Source organism: Octopus bimaculoides, chromosome 16 (assembly GCF_046866305.1).
Source record: "Octopus bimaculoides isolate indiv1 chromosome 16, ASM4686630v1, whole genome shotgun sequence".
NCBI classification, from domain to species: Eukaryota; Metazoa; Mollusca; class Cephalopoda; order Octopoda; family Octopodidae; genus Octopus; species Octopus bimaculoides.
The window spans coordinates 14,155,356-14,174,224 of record NC_142943.1 but is presented as its reverse complement, the minus strand read 5'-3'; the positions used below and the strand labels follow the sequence as shown (position 1 = coordinate 14,174,224).

Sequence of the window (18,869 nt, the reverse complement as noted above, 5' to 3'; positions counted from 1 at the left end):
TTTCACCATTTTCTGCACAATTTAAATACATGATAGAAGTGTCACTTAAAAAATATAGTATTTATTGCAATAAACAACATCAATGTTTCACTTTTACACCTAGCTAACATAACCTGCTGTAGTTTTCATCACATTGCAGATGATGATGGAGATAAAATTTAACTCTATTGTAATTAGTTATTGTAATTAAATGATATAGGATAACATAACATTCCCAGTAAATTTTCTTTCTGCGTCATTTCTTATTATTCATATTACATGTAAGAAGCATATATTCTCCCACATCAACCATAAAATGACATATCATAATAACTAATATATCATTGTGATTAACAGTTTATATATTTATTATTTTTATTCATTTATTTTTTTCTCTCGTCATGGACATGTAGTTAAGAGATTTGTTTTGCAATTACAAGAGATTTGCTTTGGTTTGATCTCACAGTGCAGCACTTTGAGAAAATGTATTTCAAGTAGATTAAAAGCCTTGTAAAGAAAAATGGGTTGATAAAAACTGTGCAGAATCCTTGACGAGGATAACATGCTTTAGTATTACAGATCTCATAATACCTATTAATCCATACATTTACAATCTATACAATACTTGTTAATCCATACACCTGTTAATACATAACAGGTATTAATCAATACCTGTTAATCTGTACATACTTATTACACAGTATACACTAGGCATTATTTAAAACAGCTGTAGGATAAGAGTTGATTACACTTTTTTTTTAATTATAGATACTTTCCAGTGGTTATTGTTCCTGCTCATTAGTGACATACGAAGATGACTTTATCAGTTAATCTACTTGTTATTCCACTGCACCTCTTATGTGTCCATAGCTTACACTAGGTACAGAAAATGGAATCATTTCCAACACTTTTCCTACATAATGAACTGGGCCATTTACCTGACAGGAAGAGAGGAGTCTTATCTTCTTTCTTGCTAACAACAACTTTGGTCTACACGGTTAACTTTAAGGCCCTTTTCTTCGCCAATTGTGCTACAGATTCTGTAATATGAGTGAGGTCATAGAGTAGTTCCCATGGGCATCCAGTTTTGAATTCTTCTGTTATGGCCTGGAGAACTTTTAAATGAAATGAGGAAAGCTTTAAACAGTGCAGAGATGAAAGTTGAAAAGCTTTTATTTATTTCAGGTGCAAAAACCCACCTTCAGAAGAGTACAGTCTAAGGAATGTGTCTCTACTTAGATCCTACCATTTGGATGGCCACACGAGCAGTAGCTGGTAGCACAAGCACCAGACTAAAACACGGTCACTGCCCATCTGGCTAACCAAATTGCAGGATCTATGTAAATACACATTTCTTTGACTACTCCTCTGAAGATGGGCCTTTGCATCCAAAATATATGAAGGTTTTTCAGCTTCCATCTCTACATTGTTAGAAGCTTTCTTCATTTCATTTATTATCACACACACACACACACACAAAGAAAAAAAGAAAGAAAGAATCAGCCATCATCCATGAGCCAAGTATGGCTTGGTAATATGTAGCATTCTTTCACTAATTATTTTAGGTGCTTATGTACTCACGAACAGACATAGACAACCTCTCCAATCTCCCATTCTTTGATCCAGTGACACATCCAGGACGTGATAGCCAAGGTGGGAGAGAAAGCTGCACTTGGGTGGTACACATTTTCAGCTAAACAGATTGGACCAGCATGGAATGCAGTGCCTTGCTTAAGGGTACAATGTTCCACCTGGTCATGAGCTGAACACTCTAACCACTAAGCTACATACTTCACCACAATTTTGATTTTATATGTGTGTGTGTGTGTGTGTATGTATGTGTATATATATATATATATATATATATATATATATATATATATATATATATACACACACACATACACAGATGAGGTGGTGAAGCATGGTTCAGATTATTAGATAGAACGTAGACATAATGTGAGGAAGAAGAAAACAAAGTATGTTGCACATTTCAGTAAAAGGCCGAGTGGTGATGTTTGTTGTTGTTTAACCCCTAGTTCTCAAAATGCATTGGTGTGGGTGCTGGTGTCGCATAAAAAGCACCCAGTGGAGTCGTTAGCATTAAGAGGGGGCATCCAACCATAGAAACCAAGCCAAAAGGGACTTTGGGACCTGGTGCAGCCACTGGCCTTGCCAGTTCATGTCAAACCATCCAACCAATGCCAGTATGGAAAATGGACATTAAAAGTTGTTGTTGTTGATGATGATGATTATGAAAATGATCAATAACATTTTTATCATGATCATCTTTCCCTCTATTTAGGTATAATAAACCTAAGACTAAAATAGCCAGTGTGTGCTTTCATTTATTTTTAGTCTTTTACTTGTTTCAGTCATTTGACTGTGGCCATGCTGGAGCACCGCCTTTAGTCGAACAAATCGACCCCAGAACTTATTCTTTGTAAGCCTAGTACTTATTCTGTCGGTCTCTTATGCCAAATCGCTAAGTTACGGGGACCCAAACACACCAGCATCGGTTGTCAAGTGATGTTGGGGGGACAAACATACATACACATATACATACATATATACATATATACGACGGGCCTCTTTCAGTTTCCGTCTACCAAATCCACTCACAAGGCTTTGGTTGGTCCGAGGCTATAGTAGAAGACACTTGCCCAAGGTGCCACACAGTGGGACTGAACCCAGAACTATGTGGTTGGTAAGCAAGCTACTTACCACACAGCCATTCTTTTCAAAACTGTAAGTTGTGATATTTCTAGCAACTTGGATAGGGGCCCCTTTTTGGTTAATCTAGGTTGGGATGAACCATAGAGAGAGAAATAAGCAGAATAAGGAACAGAGAGAGAGGGGGTGGGGGAGATACACCCACCTTCAAGGAGCAGCAAGTGGATTTAGTGAAGGCTAGCATAAAGTCATGTTCAGTCAAGCAGATATTAGTCCTAATGGTAGTAATAATAGTAGCAGTGGTAGTGGTGGTGGTGTTAGTAGTAGTAATGGTGGTGGCTGCAAGAAAATACTAAGCTCAATGGCATGTCAAAGGTTGCAGGGTATTGCTTTTAATATGTATGGGCTTTACTCAAGGAGATGGCTTGTTCTTAGCCACCCCCAACCCACCACCACCACCACCAAAGAAAAAAACACACATTGAAATGCACTTGCTCCCTTTCTGCCCTTCCTCCTCCACGTCCTCACTTAATGTCATTATGAGAGAGGAGGAGGAGGAGGAGTTAACCAAAGATCTTCCCAGATCTTTTGTCTGACAGAAATGATGTTTTCTTCATCAGTTGAATTTGCTACAAGTTGTCATGGTGAGTGCTATAGCATAACTTTACCAGCCACCCCCAGCTGACTACACCCCCACCCTAGACCCCATCCCATTTACACACATACACACACGCACACACACATACACACAAACACACACACACACAACACACAAACATATACATGTATGTATTTATTTTCTGTTTGCCTTTGAACAATTTTATGGGAAAATAATTCAAAACTTGAAACATAGGCAAAAGTAAGGGTGGCTGTGATTGTGTTGTTATTGCTAGCAGCAGCAGCAGCTGTAGTAGTAGTAGTAGTAGTAGTAGTAGTAGTAGTAGTAGTAGTGATGGTAGTAAAAGAAGCATAGGTGGTGGTGGTATTTATATCTTTCTTTACATTGCATTTGATGAACAATCATCATTGGTTTATCGCTTCTCTGACTGCAACAGTGAATAGCGATTGCAGAACAAATATCATAAGGGGATGTTGATCAAAAAGCACATTTTAATAAAGGTTGGATGGTTATTGTTTGGATGATTGGATCTTTCTGATTTGGCGGACACCGTTTTTTATTTAGTGTGTTTTCTACCGAAACACTTTAAAAATTCGTATACTTGTATATTTTGTCTTATAGAACAGAGAAAAATTTTTATATTCGAAGTTATTTCATGTTAAAAGTTGTCGTATTTTGGTAATTTCAACCAATCACTGACGATTATTGAAGTGAAAACAATTACTGCTGTGGATTGTCAACAACACGTTGTGACGGTGTAATGGGATCTTTTCCCTTGAATAAAATTAGTGCTGTTGTTTGTCAACAACAACTATCGGCAGTACTGTTATTTATGACATTGTTCGTGCGTTTGTACTGGTTTTAGCTTTAGGGTTTTAGAGTTAGGGTTACGAGTATTTTTGCCAAATTTGGTGAAAAATTTGTGGCGGTGTATTGAACAGATTTTCACCAAATTTGGCAAAAATACTCGTAACCCTAACTCTAAAACCCTAAAGCTAAAACCAGTACAAATACACGAACGATGTCATAAATAACAGTACCGCTGATAGTTGTTGTTGACAAACAACAACACTAATTTTATTCAAGGGAAAAGATCCCATTACACCGCCACAATGTGTTGTTTACAATTCCCAGCAGTAATTGTTTTCACCTCAATAGACGTCAGTGATTGGTTGAAATTACCGAAATACGACAATTTTAACACGAAATAACTTTGAAAATATAAAATTTTCTCAGTGACACAAAGAGTAAAAGATGTTTTATATGACACATTCTACCAGTGTCCCAAGTTTGAAAGTGTTTCGTTAAGAAAACAAGTGGTGTCCGCCGAATCAGAAAGATCCGGATGATTTAAAAAAAAAAGTTTTCTTACCAATTCATTGCAGATATGCCCCCCCCCCCCACAAGCTTACACACACACACGCATGCATGCACACGCACAGACATTCTAGTGGCAGTATCTGGGCTTACTTGGGTTAATTGATCTTTTATCTTTTACTTATGTCAGTCATTTGACTGCAGTTATGCTGGAGCACCGCCTTTTATAGTCGAGCAAATCAACCCCAGAGCTAATTCTTTGTAAGCCTAGTACTTATTCTATCGGTCTCTTTTGCTGAACCGCTAAGTTACGGGGATGCAAACACACCAGCATCGGTTGTCAAGCGATGCTGGGGGGACAAACAGACACACAAACATATACACACACATACAGACACATATATATATATGTATATATATAATAATATAGATTTAATCAAAAGATTAAATGTGGTACTTAAAATGTTTGAGGCACCAGAACTTGGTAGGGTAAAAAACCAAAAACAAAATCAAGAGATTTGGTGAATAAAACTTGAAGATAAGCAACAAAAATTCAATAGGTTATAGCAGTACGAAACGTACGAGCTTGTACGAAACGTACGTACTGCTATAACCTATTGAATTTTTGTTGCTTAGCTTCAAATTATATATATATATATATATATACACACATACATATACGACGGGCTTCTTCCAGTTTCCGTCTCCCAAATCCACTCACATGGCTTTGATCGGCCCGAAGCTATAGTAGAAGACACTTGCCCAAGGTGCCACGCAGTGGGACTGAAACCCAGGGCCATGTGGTTGGTAAGCAAGCTACTTACCACACAGCCACTCCTGCGCCCTATATACATTGTGTGTGTGTGTGTGTATGTATGTATGTGTATGTATATATATATATATATATATATATATATATATATACAGTCAACAAGTGAGATCTAGAGATGGTCAATATAGAAAACACTTAGTAGTGCTCACATGATTTGAACTTACACTCTGAAGTCCTTATCAAGGATTATGTCCGTAGAGTAAAGAGTGACTATAAGAAAAATCCAGGGGAGCTGGCATGGAGATAGTGATGCAGATAAACAAAATTAGGCATGATATATACAAATATACATACATGTGTATGTATTGTATGTATGTATGTGTGTGTATATATATATATATATATAAGGATACATATAGAGAGAAACAAAAACAAGTATTCAGAAGATAAACACTTACGTACAAGCATATAGATATTTATATTTATTGGTTTGAAATTTTGGCATAAGGTCAGCAATTTTGACAATCGATGTTAGTGTACTTATGTCTCTGTAACTTACCAATTTGGCAAAAAAGACCGATAGAATAAGTACAAGGTTTACAAAGAATAAGTCCTGGGGTTGATTTGTTCGACTAAAGGTGGTGCTCCAGCATGGCCACAGTCAAATGACTGAAAGAACCTGAAATAAAATTTAATCCTAACATATTTTTTCTAGAAAAACTTGGTTTTTTTTTTAATCTCTTTTTGAAAATACTTTACTAATTAATAACATCATTAAGTTAAGCTGACTTTAACTAAAAGCATGACCTGAAACTCCATCCATTGCTAATTTACTTAATTATGTAAATGACGTTATTTTCTAGTCAGTAACTGCTTGCAGTGCTTTGCAATGTGCAACGTTAGTTTTTCTAAGAAAAAGGATAACATAGAATATTCAAAAAATAAGATGGTACCCCTATGTTAAATTTCAGCCATCTTCGTGAAAAACTATAGCCTACAACTGGGAACAAACGCACATACTCATATATACTTGCCCAAGGTGTTGTACAGAGGGTATGAACCTAGAGCTGCATAATCGTAGAGTGAGTTTCAAAAACACATACCCATGCCTGACTGGCTCCCGTAGGATTTTCGAGTGAGATCGTTGCCAGTGCCCCTGGACTGGCTTGTGTGGGTGGCACATAAAAGACACCATTTCGAGCGTGGCCGTTTTCGTGCAGGTGACACGTAAAAGCACCCACTACACTCTCTGAGTGGTTGGCATTAGGAAGGGCATCCAGCTGTAGAAACTCTGTCAAATTAGATTGGAGCCTGGTGTTGCCATCCGGTTTCACCAGTCCTCAGTCAAATCGTCCAACCCGTGCTAGCATGGAAAGCGGACGTTAAACGATGATGATGATGATGATGATGCATACACATATATCATGATGGATTTATAATACTATTAGTTTTGGTGTTGCTGGTGTAATTTTAATTGAAAAACATTATTTTCACTACATTATGTACATTAGCATCTGTTTAGTTATATGTTCTACTTGCAGTGGTATCCCTGGGAAGCTTTTTTCCTGGTCTCTAACTGATGTATGGTTTACTGGTAATACCCGTTTACTTGTTTCAGTCATTTGACTGCGGCCATGCTGGAGCACCGCCTTTAGTCGAGTAAATCAACCCCGGGATTTATTCTTTGTGAGCCGAGTACTTATTCTATCGGTCTGTTTTGCCGAACCACTAAGTGACGGGGACATAAACACACCAGCATCGGTTGTCAAGCAATGCTAGGGGGACAAACACAGACACACAAACACACACACATATATATATACATACATATATTATATGACGAGCTTTTTTCAGTTTCCGTCTACCAAATCCACTCACAAGGCTTTGGTCGGCCCGAGGTTATAGCAGAAGACACTTGCCCAAGGTGCCACGCAGTGGGACTGAACCTGGAAGTATGCGGCTGGTAAGCAAGCTACTTACCACACAGCCACTCCTGCGCCTAGAAATTGTTGTTTAACCCCAAGTCATCCCCATCTATAATGCTGCTCTAGTTGAGATCATTTTAGTTTTGTTATTCATGGATAGTGTATCTAGAACTACATTATCCAGAGTTTCCTTCCGTTTTTTAAGATGGTAGAAAACTGATTTAAGGGAGATATAGCTGTTATTTCCAGCAGGGTGAGCAACAACAGAGAGTCCCTCAGGGTCTTAAGTAGTAATAGAACATTGGAAGCAATGTACCTAATACACCCATGTAACATTCAACATCCCCAAAAAATCATATACCATAACATACTACACAGTCCAATTACATAACAGGAATTGTATGTGTGTGTGTGTGTGTGTGTGTGTGTGTGTGTGAGAGAGAGAGAAAGAGGAGAAAGATTTGTATTGTTTTATAGTTACTGAAGTTATTAGAACAAGCATGTACAGTGTTATTTCTTTTTATTTTATTATTTTGTAAGTAACAAGCTGGATACAGAGGGAAGAGATATCAACACACAAGTCCAAAGTGTTTTGCAATATGTCTGTATACTCTGGATGAATTGTATCACATGGTATATTCGACCAACTCAACTCGGTTCAAAATAAACTCCATATCACTGCAGTTGACAGAGAAGAGGCTGCTGAAAAAAATTTCATTACGATTAGCTTACATCACAAGTTGTTGAGCAACAGTTTTCTACAAAAACCATGCAGGTGGTAACCATTCAGAACCCAGAGCTATGCTGTTACTACAGCAAAAAATAATATCATTGTACAAAGCCTAATGTTTTCACATATACATCAGGCATAGCCAAGTGGTTATGAAGCCCACTTTGCAGCCACATGGTTGCTCTTGGGTACATCCTACAGTGTCGTACCCAAGGAAAGTGTCTTCTACTATATATAACCTTGGTCTGGTGGAGGCCTAATGGCCTAGTGGTTAGGGCAGCGGACTCGTGGTCATGAGATCGCGGTTTCGATTCCCAGACCGGGCATTGTGAGTGTTTATTGAGCGAAAACACCTAAAGCTCCATGAGGCTCCGGCAGGGGGTGGTGGTGAACCCTGCTGTACTCTTTCACCACAACTTTCTCTCACTCTTTCTTCCTGTTTCTGTTGTGCCTGTAATTCAAAGGGTCAGCCTTGTCACACTGTGTCACGCTGAATATCCCCGAGAATTATGTTAAGGGTACACGTGTCTGTGGAGTGCTCAGCCACTTGCACGTTAATTTCATGAGCAGGCTGTTCCGTTGATCGGATCAACTGGAACCCTCGACGTCGTAAGCGACTGAGTGCCAACAACAACAAACTTTAGGCTGGCCGATGCCTTGTGAGTGAATCTGATAGGTGGAAATTGTGTTTGTACCTCAACTGCTGTTGATTTTGTTTATGTCCCTCTAACTTAGTGGTTTGGCAAAGGGGAGCCAATAGAGTAAGTATCAGACTTAAAAATAAGTATTGGTGCCATGTAAAAGATATTGTTGTGGGAGCTGGTGCCATGTAAAAAGCACGAGGTACACTCTGTGGAGTGAGTGGCATGAGGAAGGACATCCTGCCATAGAAACCAAGCAAAAACAGACTATGGAACCTTGTGTGGCCCCTGGCCTTGCCAGTTCCAGTGAAGCCATCCAACCAATGTGAACATGGGAAACATATTAAAGGTTGATGACGATGATGATGACTGGGATTGATTTGACCATCTAAACCATTCAATGTAGTGATCCAGCATGGCTGCAATCCAAAGACTGAACCCAACAAAAAGATAAATGATATGATAAAAGATGTCTGATTCCAAAATAGGCCTTTGTGCCGGTGGCACGTAAAAGCACCCACTACACTCTCGGAGTGGTTGGCGTTAGGAAGGGCATCCAGCCATAGAAACCATGCCAAATCAGATTGGAGCCTGGTGTAGCCATCTGGTTCACCAGTCCTCAGTCAAATCGTCCAACCCATGCTAGCATGGAAAATGGACGTTAAACGACGACGATGATGATGATGATTCATTGAATAGGAGCTTAATACACTTGTGTATTAATAAATAGAACAAACTTTTAAAAGCTGCACTTGAAACAATCTTAGTAGATGGAAAGCAAGCTTTCAAAGGTTAAGTTGTCCAAATACAGCTTACCATTCTCAAAGTTCTTGATACAGTAAACGATTAATTCGTTGTTGGACCTTACTTTGAGTCCTTACATCCAACAAGGTTATTGTTCCTAAATGCATCTAATATTAAAATAATATTTCTTCTGACGATATGAAAGTCTTTCATCATATCCTTATGATTTGGTCACTGATGTTTTACATAACAGTATCGTCTACAACTGTGCTCTGATTCTATGTTGGGGTTATAACATCTCTAGAGTTCCAAATGCACTGAAGTGAATAAGACTCAATTAGGTCAACATCATTATACAGTTCTATTTTCTAGGCTGTGTTCATTTGAATTACAGAATGATCTATATTCTCAACGGGGGCCATAGTACCAAAGTTATTTTAGTGCAAGGCTAGATATATATTAATACAATGAATTATATAAACAAATTGCAGGTGCAGCATTTCAGCTAGAATAGATGAGACTATATCACAGCATAACACATACACACTTGAAGTGCAGGCATGGCTGCATGTGTAAGTTTATTTTGCAACCACATGACTTCAGGTTCAATCCCACTTTGTGAGGGTTGCACAATGCCTAGTGAGTGAAATTTGGGCAACAGAATCTCTATAGAAGTCTCCATATATATATATATATATATATATATATATATATATATATTTATATTTATATTTATATTTATATTTATAAAAAAGAAGTTTGAAAATGCCAATATATAAAAAATGAATTTTAATTTATAATTTTCTCAGAGATATTTAACATGTTTTGGTTCTTGAAAAAACAAACCTTATCAAAAATACGTATTTTAAAAAAACGTAATTAAAAGAAAAGTTCATAATTGTTCCTCACTGGTGTGAACATAGTCCACGTGGGAGCGTTTTTTGTATGGGTACATAATGGCTGTCTAGTACGTTGACTTGAATTGTTGGTTGTAGTAATAGTAGTAACACATAAATAAATAAATAAATATAAAAAGTGTGTGAGTGTGTGTGTGTGTGTAAGGCTGTGAGCTGGCAAAATCGTTAGCACTTCAAGTGAAATGCTTAGTAGTATTTCACCTATCGTTACGTTCTCAGTTCAAATTCTGGTGAAGTTGACTTTGCTTTTCATCCTTTCAGGATCAATAAAATAAGTACCAGTTGAGTACCGAGGCTGATATAATTGATTTAATTACTCCTGGGTTTCTGTATAAAAAACTGTACCCCTCTGCCAAGCCATATCGAACCAGTGTGGAAGAGTCGACTCATCAAACCAGTGTGATCTCAACCTCAAATTCATGGCCTCCACAACAGACCGAGGTTGTACGTCTTTGTCCTGCAGTGGACTGTAAATGAGCAATCCATTCAATTCTCTGTGTGTGTGTGTGTGTGTGTAGATGTAGGTATGGTTTATAGGCACAGGCATAGCTGTGTCATTTAATAAGTTTGCTTCACAACCATATGGTTTTGGGTTTAGTCCCACTGAGGCAAGTGGCCTGTGGCCAAGTCTTCTACTAAAGTCCTTGGGCAACCAATGCCTACTTTTAGTAAAATTGGTAGATAGTAAAGTATTGGCATAGAATAAAGTATTTTATTTGAAAACAAAGGTTAGCACCAGGAAAGGCACCAGGCCATAGAATATTATTTCAAGAAGTTTCTTCCAACCCATGCTAGTATGGGAAAAGCAAATATAAAGATGATGATGGCGACAATGATGACTTTGTTGGATTTTGAGCTAACCAGTTTCAGTCAGAGGGCTGTGGCCATGCTGGGACATCATCTTAAAGAGTTCAGTCAAACAAAATAACCCCAGTACTTATTTTTAAGTACTGGTACTTATTTACTCAGTTGCTTTTGCAAGGAGAAAAAATCTTCTAAATTTTACTTGTTTCAGTCATTTGACTGTGGCCATGCTGGAGTATCAACTTAAAAGGTTTCAGCTGAACAAATCACACATACATGCACATACAGGTTTCCACACAGTTTCTGTCTACAAACTTAATTGACAAGGCATTGATTGGTCTGGATCTACAGCAGGGGATACCTACTCAAGGTGCTGTGCATTGTGACTGATCCCAGAACTATGTGGCTGCAAAGCCTTAGCTAATAAGTATGAAAATACAAAATGTTAGTAATAATAATAATAATCCTTTCTACTATAGGCACAAGGCCTGAAATCTTATGGGAAGGAGACTAGACAATTACGTCAACCCAGTACTCAACTGGTACTTAATTTATTGACCCCGAAAGATGAAAGGAAGAGTCACTCAGTGGAATTTGAACTTAAAACAAAAATACAGGTGAAATGCTGCTAAGTATTTTACCTTGCATACTAATGATTCTGCCAACTCACCACCTTAAATAATAACAGTTTCAAAGTTTGGCACAAGGCCAGCAATTTCAGGGATGGGAGTAAGTTGATTACATCGACCTCAGTGCTCGACTTATACTTATTTTACTGACCCAAAAGGATAAAAGGCAAAGTTGACCTCAGTGGAATTTGAACTCAGAACATAAAGATAGACAAAATACTAGTAAGTATTTTGCCCAGTGCAATAACAATTCTGTCAGTTCACCATCTTAATAATAATAATAATAATAATAATAATAATCCTTTCTACTGAAGGCACAAGACCAGAAACTTAGGGGATGAGATAGTCAATTACGTTAACCCCAGTGTTTCACTGGTATCTAATTTATCGACCCCAAAAGGATGAAAGGCGAAGTCAACCTTGGCGGAATTTGAACACAGAATGTAGCGACAAGCAAAACACCGCTAAGAATTTTGTCCAGTGTGTTAACGAGGCCTGAAAGTTTCAGGAAGGGGACTACTTGATTACATAAACCCTAGTGCTCAACTTGTACTTATTTCATCAACCCCGAAAGGATGAAAGGCAAAGTCGACCTCAGCAGAATTTGAACTCAGAATGTAAGGACTGACAAAATACTTGGCATGTTAACGATTCTGCCAGCTTGCCATCTTAATAATAATAATCCTTTCTACTAAAGGTACAAGGCCTGAAATTTGGGAGAGGAAACTAGTCAATTACATCAACCTCGAAAGGATGAAAGGCAAAATCAACTTCAGTGGAATTTGAAGTTACAGCATAGCAGCAGATGAAATATCGCAAAGCATTTCACCTGGCATGCTAACGATTCTGCTAGCTCACCTCCTTGATAATGATAATGAATAATCATCCTTTCTACTATAGGCACGAGGCCTGAAATTTTTGGGGAAGGGGTAAGTCGATTACATCAACCCTGGTGTTTAACTGGTATTTATTTCATTGACCCCGAAAGGATGAAAGGTAAAGTTGACCTCATTGGAATTAGAACCCAGAGCATAAAGACAGGCAAAATGCAGCTAAGCATTTTGCCTAGCATGCTAATGATTCTGCCAGCTAGTGGCCCAAATTTTGGTATAAAACCAGCAGTTTTAAGAGGAAGGAAATAAGCAACGCATTTCACCCTAGTATTTATTCCATTGATTTCACCACTAATTTTTGTTTCTAACTTAGGCAGAAAGCTAGTAGTTTTGAAGAGAGGAGATAGCGATAGGTAAATCCAAGTGACCCCAGTAATTGACTAGCACTTTATTTTTATAAACCCCAGAAGGAATGAAAAACAAAGTTGACCTGTATAGGAGTTGAGCTCAGAATGCAAAGAACTGCAAGAAATACTGCAAGGTAACTTTTCTGACACTAACAGATTCTGCCAGCTCACTTGCTTTCATAATAATAATAATGGTTTCAAATTTTGCCACAAGGGCAGCAATTTTGTGGGAGGGGATGGGTTGATTACATTGACCCAGTGTTCAACGGGTACTTATTTTATTGAACTAAGAAGATAGCGAGAGGCGAAATACCAATTTCTTTATTGCCCACAGGGGGCCAAACATAGAATGGTACAAAACAACTGATTGGGATCAGTAATGCGAATGGTTTACATAAATATGACTTTAAAAATTTTATAAAATATAAAAAAATCGAATGATATTAACAGTACGTTAGACAACACAAATGAAGCGATGATCAGGCCACGCTCCGACCCCACAAGCCCCGATCTATCGCTGGCACCTTTTTTTTTCTTTTTTTTTTTCTGACTATTCACACGGTTCCTTGCACGCACAACACTCGTGCAACATGCTTCCATCTCTTTTGGAACGTACACTCCGACAGACATCTCCTCTCCAGCCACACTTTCCTTTTCAAATGAAAAGTAAAAAATGAACGTAAATTGTGGCCAGAGATAAAGTTGCCTGTCTTAATTCCTTTTATCCTCGTCTTCCATACTACCTCTTTCGCTATTGCTACAACCGTGAGAAAACAATTCTTACCTTCGTTTGTTAAAACTCCCCAAGCATTTCATCTGGCACGCTAACAATTCTGCCAGCTCGCTACCTTAAATAATAGTAATAATGATCCTAAAGCCTTGAAATTTTGTGGGAGAGGACTAGTCGATTACATCGACCCCAGTGTTTCACTGGTACTCAATTTATCGACCCCGAAAGAATGAAAGGCAAAGTTGGCCTTGGCAGAATCTGAAGACGGACGAAATAATTTTTTTAATGTAGGTAAAAGGCCAGGAATTTGACATGGCGGGATAGGTCAGTTACATTGACCCCAGTATATGACTGGTATTATATTTTATCAACCTCAAATGGATGAAAGGTAACATTTTGATCTTGGCTGGATATGAGCTCAGTAGGTAGCTAACTGGAAGAAGTACCACAAAGCATTTTTCCTTGAACTCTAATGATTCTATAAGCTCGCAATAAGAATAATTATTAGTGGTCTCGCTCCCGTGCCAGTGGCACTTAAAAAGCTCCATTTGAGTGTGATTGTTTCCAGCTTTGCTTTACTGGCACTTGTGCCAGTGGCATGCGGACAAAACATTGGACTAACTCCTGTGCAGGTGGCACATAAAAAAACACCATTTGAGTGTGGCCGTTGCCAGTACCGCTGGACTGGCCCTCGTGCCGGTGGCATGTAAAAAGCACCCACTACACTCTCGGAGTGGTTGGCGTTAGGAAGGGCATCCAGCTGTAGAAACTCTGCCAGATCAGACTGGAGCCTAATGCAGCCATCTGGATCGCCAGTCCCCAGTCAAATCATCCAACCCATGCTAGCATGGAAAGCGGACGTTAAATGATAATGATGGTGATGATTATTATTTCTGTTGTTAAGTACAAGACTTGAAATTTATGGAGAGGGTGCTAATTGATTATATCAATTCCAATGCTCAGCTGGTACTTATTTCATCAACCCCAAAATGATGAAAGGCAAAGTTGACCTTGGCAGAATTTGAACTCAGAACGTAAAGGCAGATGAAATATTGCTAAGCATTTTGTCCTGTATACTAACTATTCTGCCAGCTCACTGCCTTCTTCTTCTTCTTCTTCTTCTTCTAACAACAACAAGAATAATAACAATGTCAACAAGGATATTATATCAGTTTTATTTTTTATTTTTGCAGGTGCTATGTATTACATGCATGCATTTACCAAAAATGTCCGAAGAAAACAGGAGTACAACTCATATAAAAACTGAAGCTGAAAGCACTGAAGGCGTGGAATCTCATGCATCTAGCCAAAATGGTAAGTTCACATCTTATTAAATTCAATTTTACCCAGGGTTCATAATAATAATAATAATAATAATAATCATAATCCTAACAATGTTTGTTTCTCGGTGCAAAAGTAGGTTAAGCAGGTCTATAGCATAACGTTTCTCTTTGCAATTTGATCCCATGTCATTTCTTCATTTCATCTGAGATCCAAATGTTTGCAGACCTGCCCTAACTATTTCTTCCTAAGTCTTCTTTTGTCAGCATTAACCATAAACACCTTCTCTTACCAACTTCTTACTCAGTCTTTCTCCCTTTCTCAAGGAAAAAAAAAAAAAGAAAAAAGAAAAGAAAAACAATTCTCTCAAGTTTCTAGTCTGGAAATTAGCTTCAGTTCTAGGATTGAACTGTTTGGCATTGATTGTTTTGAAAAATAGCATGAATGTCATTCAATCTCATTAGCATTTCCACCATAAATATGAGGGTGTCACTCTGTGTGTGTGTGTCAGGGTGTAAGTGTGTGTATGTTCGGGGTGTAAGAGTGTGTGTATGTATGCATGTGTGTGTGTGTGAGTGAGTGAGTGTGCATATATCTCAATATATTGTGCAAGCAGGTACCCATCAAGGATCAGTTTTCAGCATAGATTTGTCCACCAGGCCATAAAAAAAATATTTAAGATGAAGTGTCTTGAATTTGTTGGTGATTTAGTCAAGAAATTCCAAGCATGGAAGTAAGACCAAGAATTGAGGGGCTTTAAATTAAACCCAATTATGAAAAAGTTCTAGTTTGCAGGAAAGAAGACAAATTTTTTCGCATCTAGGAAGTTCATATTTTTATCACAGCCAAAAAATTGTCTCATCCCCCAGAAGATAGAAGACAGAGACAAGAGGTGGTGGTGAGAGAAAGAGGATGATAGAGAGAGGAGCACCAGAGTTGTTGTTGGTACTCCATCGCTTATGACGTCGAGGGTTCCAACTGATCTGATCAACGGAACAGCCTGCTCGTGAAATTAATGTGCAAGTAGTTCTCGGGGATATTCAACGTGACAAGGCTGGCCCTTTGAATTACAGGTACAACAGAAACAGGAAGTAAGAGTGAGAGAAAGTTGTGGTGAAAGAGTACAGCAGGGTTCGCCACCATCCCCTGCCGGAGCCTCGTGGAGCTTTAGGTGTTTTCGCTCAATAAATACTCACAACGCCCAGTCTGGGAATCGAAACCGCGATCCTATGACCGCGAGTCCGCTGCCCTAACCACTGGGCCATTGCACCTCCACTGGAGCACCAGAGTAATAGATATAAAAGAGTAATAGAGCAAGTACAGGAAGAGACCGAGAGTGTGTAATAGATGGCTACATGATAATTGTTGGTAAGGGGATTCAATAGCAACAATGTGGATGTGTGTATTATGTACATTATATATTAACATAGGTTTCACACACATGCATATACATACATGCACGCATATAATCATCATTGTTTTAAGTCCACTTGGACTGGATGTAAATAAGTAAATTACGTGTGTGCAAAATATACAATAATTTATTTTAAAAAGACCAAAAAAAAAAAGAATGCTGCTCCAATAATGGACAGAGTCAACATCCATTGATAAGGTTGCAAATGCAACAAAAATTTTGGAAGAAAATATATGAGTAATAAATGAGTGGAAATCGAACCAGTGAGTGTGTTAGATAATAAGGCATTATGACAATATGACTCTCCCCAGACACAACATAATTTGCTTCAACACACAAATTCACATAAAGAATCTTGCAAACCTGATACAAAAATGAAGTAAAAAAAAAAACAACTATTCTTTTAGCATACAATTCATACTTGTGTGCAAGATAGCCACAACAGCTAATAGATATATACTGAAATCACTTAATTTATCACAAAATTAATTTATAAGTAATTTAGTCACCAAGAGTTCTCAACTGAGTAGAGTCAGCAAATAATGGTTTCACACTTTGAGACATAACCAGCAGTTTTTTAAGGGGAGGGGGAAGTCAGTCACATCAACTGCCATACTTGACTGGTACTTATTTTGTCAACCCCGAAAAGATGAAAGACAAAGTTGACTTCAGCGGAATTTGAACTCATAACGTAAAGATGGACGAAATGCCACATTTGACCTGACATGCTAACGATTCTGCCAGCTCGCCACCTTAATAATAATAATCCTCAAATTTGTGAGGAGGGGACTAGTTGATTACATCACCTCCAGTGTTTCACTGGTACTTAATTTATTGACCATGAAAGGATGTTAGGCACAGTCGACCTCAGCAAAATTTGAACTTGAAACATAGCGATGGGCAAAATATTGCTAAGTATTTCGTCCAGCATGCTAACGATCCTGCCAGTTCACCACCTTAATAATAATAATAATGATAATAATAATAATAATGGTTTCAAAATTTGACACAGGACCAGCAGTTTTTGAGTGGGGAGAAGAAGTCAGATACATCAACCCCTGTACATGACTGGTACTTAGTTTATCAACCCCAAAAAGATAAAAGGCAAAGTTGACTCCAGTGGAATTTGAACTCAGAATGTAAAAACAGACAAAATGTTTAGCAGCATTTAGTCTGATGTGCTAATAGTTCAGCCAGCTTGCTGCCTTAGAATCAACAAATAGTATTCAACATGTGTTGTTTCATTATCACTGATTCAAGACTGCTTGCCTGCTTTGGAAATAAAAAAAAGGAAAAGGAAAAAGAAACCTCTTGTCCCAGTTTATGAATTCATTTATATAACAGTCCTTCTTCTTGACTTAAGAAATGTTTTTTTTAAATCTCCACAAAAGTTTTTGAGAGAACATCTACATCCTAAGTTTTTAGGCTTCCTAGACGATAACTTGTTCACCTATCAGATAAATATAAATAAATGAGTAAGCTTTTATTTATAATTTACTCCTCTCTCCCACTCACGCTTGGTATCCTGTTGATTCAGAATAATAGCTAAGTAAATCAATTACTATATTTTAATCTATTTCATAGATTTACAATAATGATAACATGAAAATTTGGTCAACCAATTACTCAGTTAAGAGAATAGCTCTATAGCATGTAGGTAAATGACTGAGCAACCAGGTGCAATCAACAGATCCAGTGCAGCAAATATATTATGCCCCTATCATACTGCATATTCTGACTTGCAGTGATTTATCATATGAGATTTATCATTGCTATCTAAGCAAGTTGCATTTCTGTTTCTATATGATTGCATGTTCTCATATTGGCCAAAATAAAGGTTAGCAAAATGAATTCAATCAGAATGCATTAATTGATGCATTCTTGCATTATTTTTGTGGTGTGCAACCTAATTCAGTGCTTGCTGCTAAGAAAGTTATTGAATGCTGCAATGTTTATGCAAGATTGAGATAATCCATGATGGATTTTAGATGACGTAGCTAAGTTTTGACAATTTTAGGCGCAGGAGTGGCTGTGTGGTAAGTAACTTGCTTACCAACCACATGGCTTCAGGTTCATTCCCACTGCGTGGCACCTTGGGCAAGTGTCTTCTACTATAGCCTCGGGCCAACCAAAGCCTTGTGAGTGGATTTGGTAGACGGAAACTGGAAGAAGCCCGTCGTATATATGTATGTGTGTTTGTATGTCTGTGTTTGTCCCCCCCCCCCAACATCGCTTGACAACTGATGCTGGTGTGTTTACGTCCCCGTAACTTAGCGGTTCGGCAAAAGAGACCGATAGAATAAGTACTAGGCTTCCAAAGAATAAGTCCTGGGGTCGATTTGCTCGACTAAAGGCGGTGCTCCAGCATGGCCGCAGTCAAATGACTGAAACAAGTAAAAGAGTAAAAGAGTAAATTATTGGCCTGAGGGTAGTCATATTTCAGGGCATCATAAC

The 18,869-nt window shown here is 38.2% G+C and overlaps 1 protein-coding gene across 5 annotated transcripts in view; it reads left to right on the top strand.

Moving 5' to 3' along the window:
• The window catches only part of LOC106867430 (transcription activator GLI1), a 442,162-nt gene that overhangs the window by 245,574 nt on the left and 177,719 nt on the right, over positions 1 to 18,869 (top strand). For all 5 annotated transcript variants that reach the window (XM_089364167.1, XM_089364168.1, XM_052973914.2 and 2 more), the window contains exon 3: positions 14,914 to 15,034. In XM_089364167.1, the coding sequence (XP_089220293.1) occupies positions 14,932 to 15,034 (103 nt within the window). In that variant the 5' untranslated portion in view covers positions 14,914 to 14,931. The remainder of the gene's footprint in view (positions 1 to 14,913; positions 15,035 to 18,869) is intronic.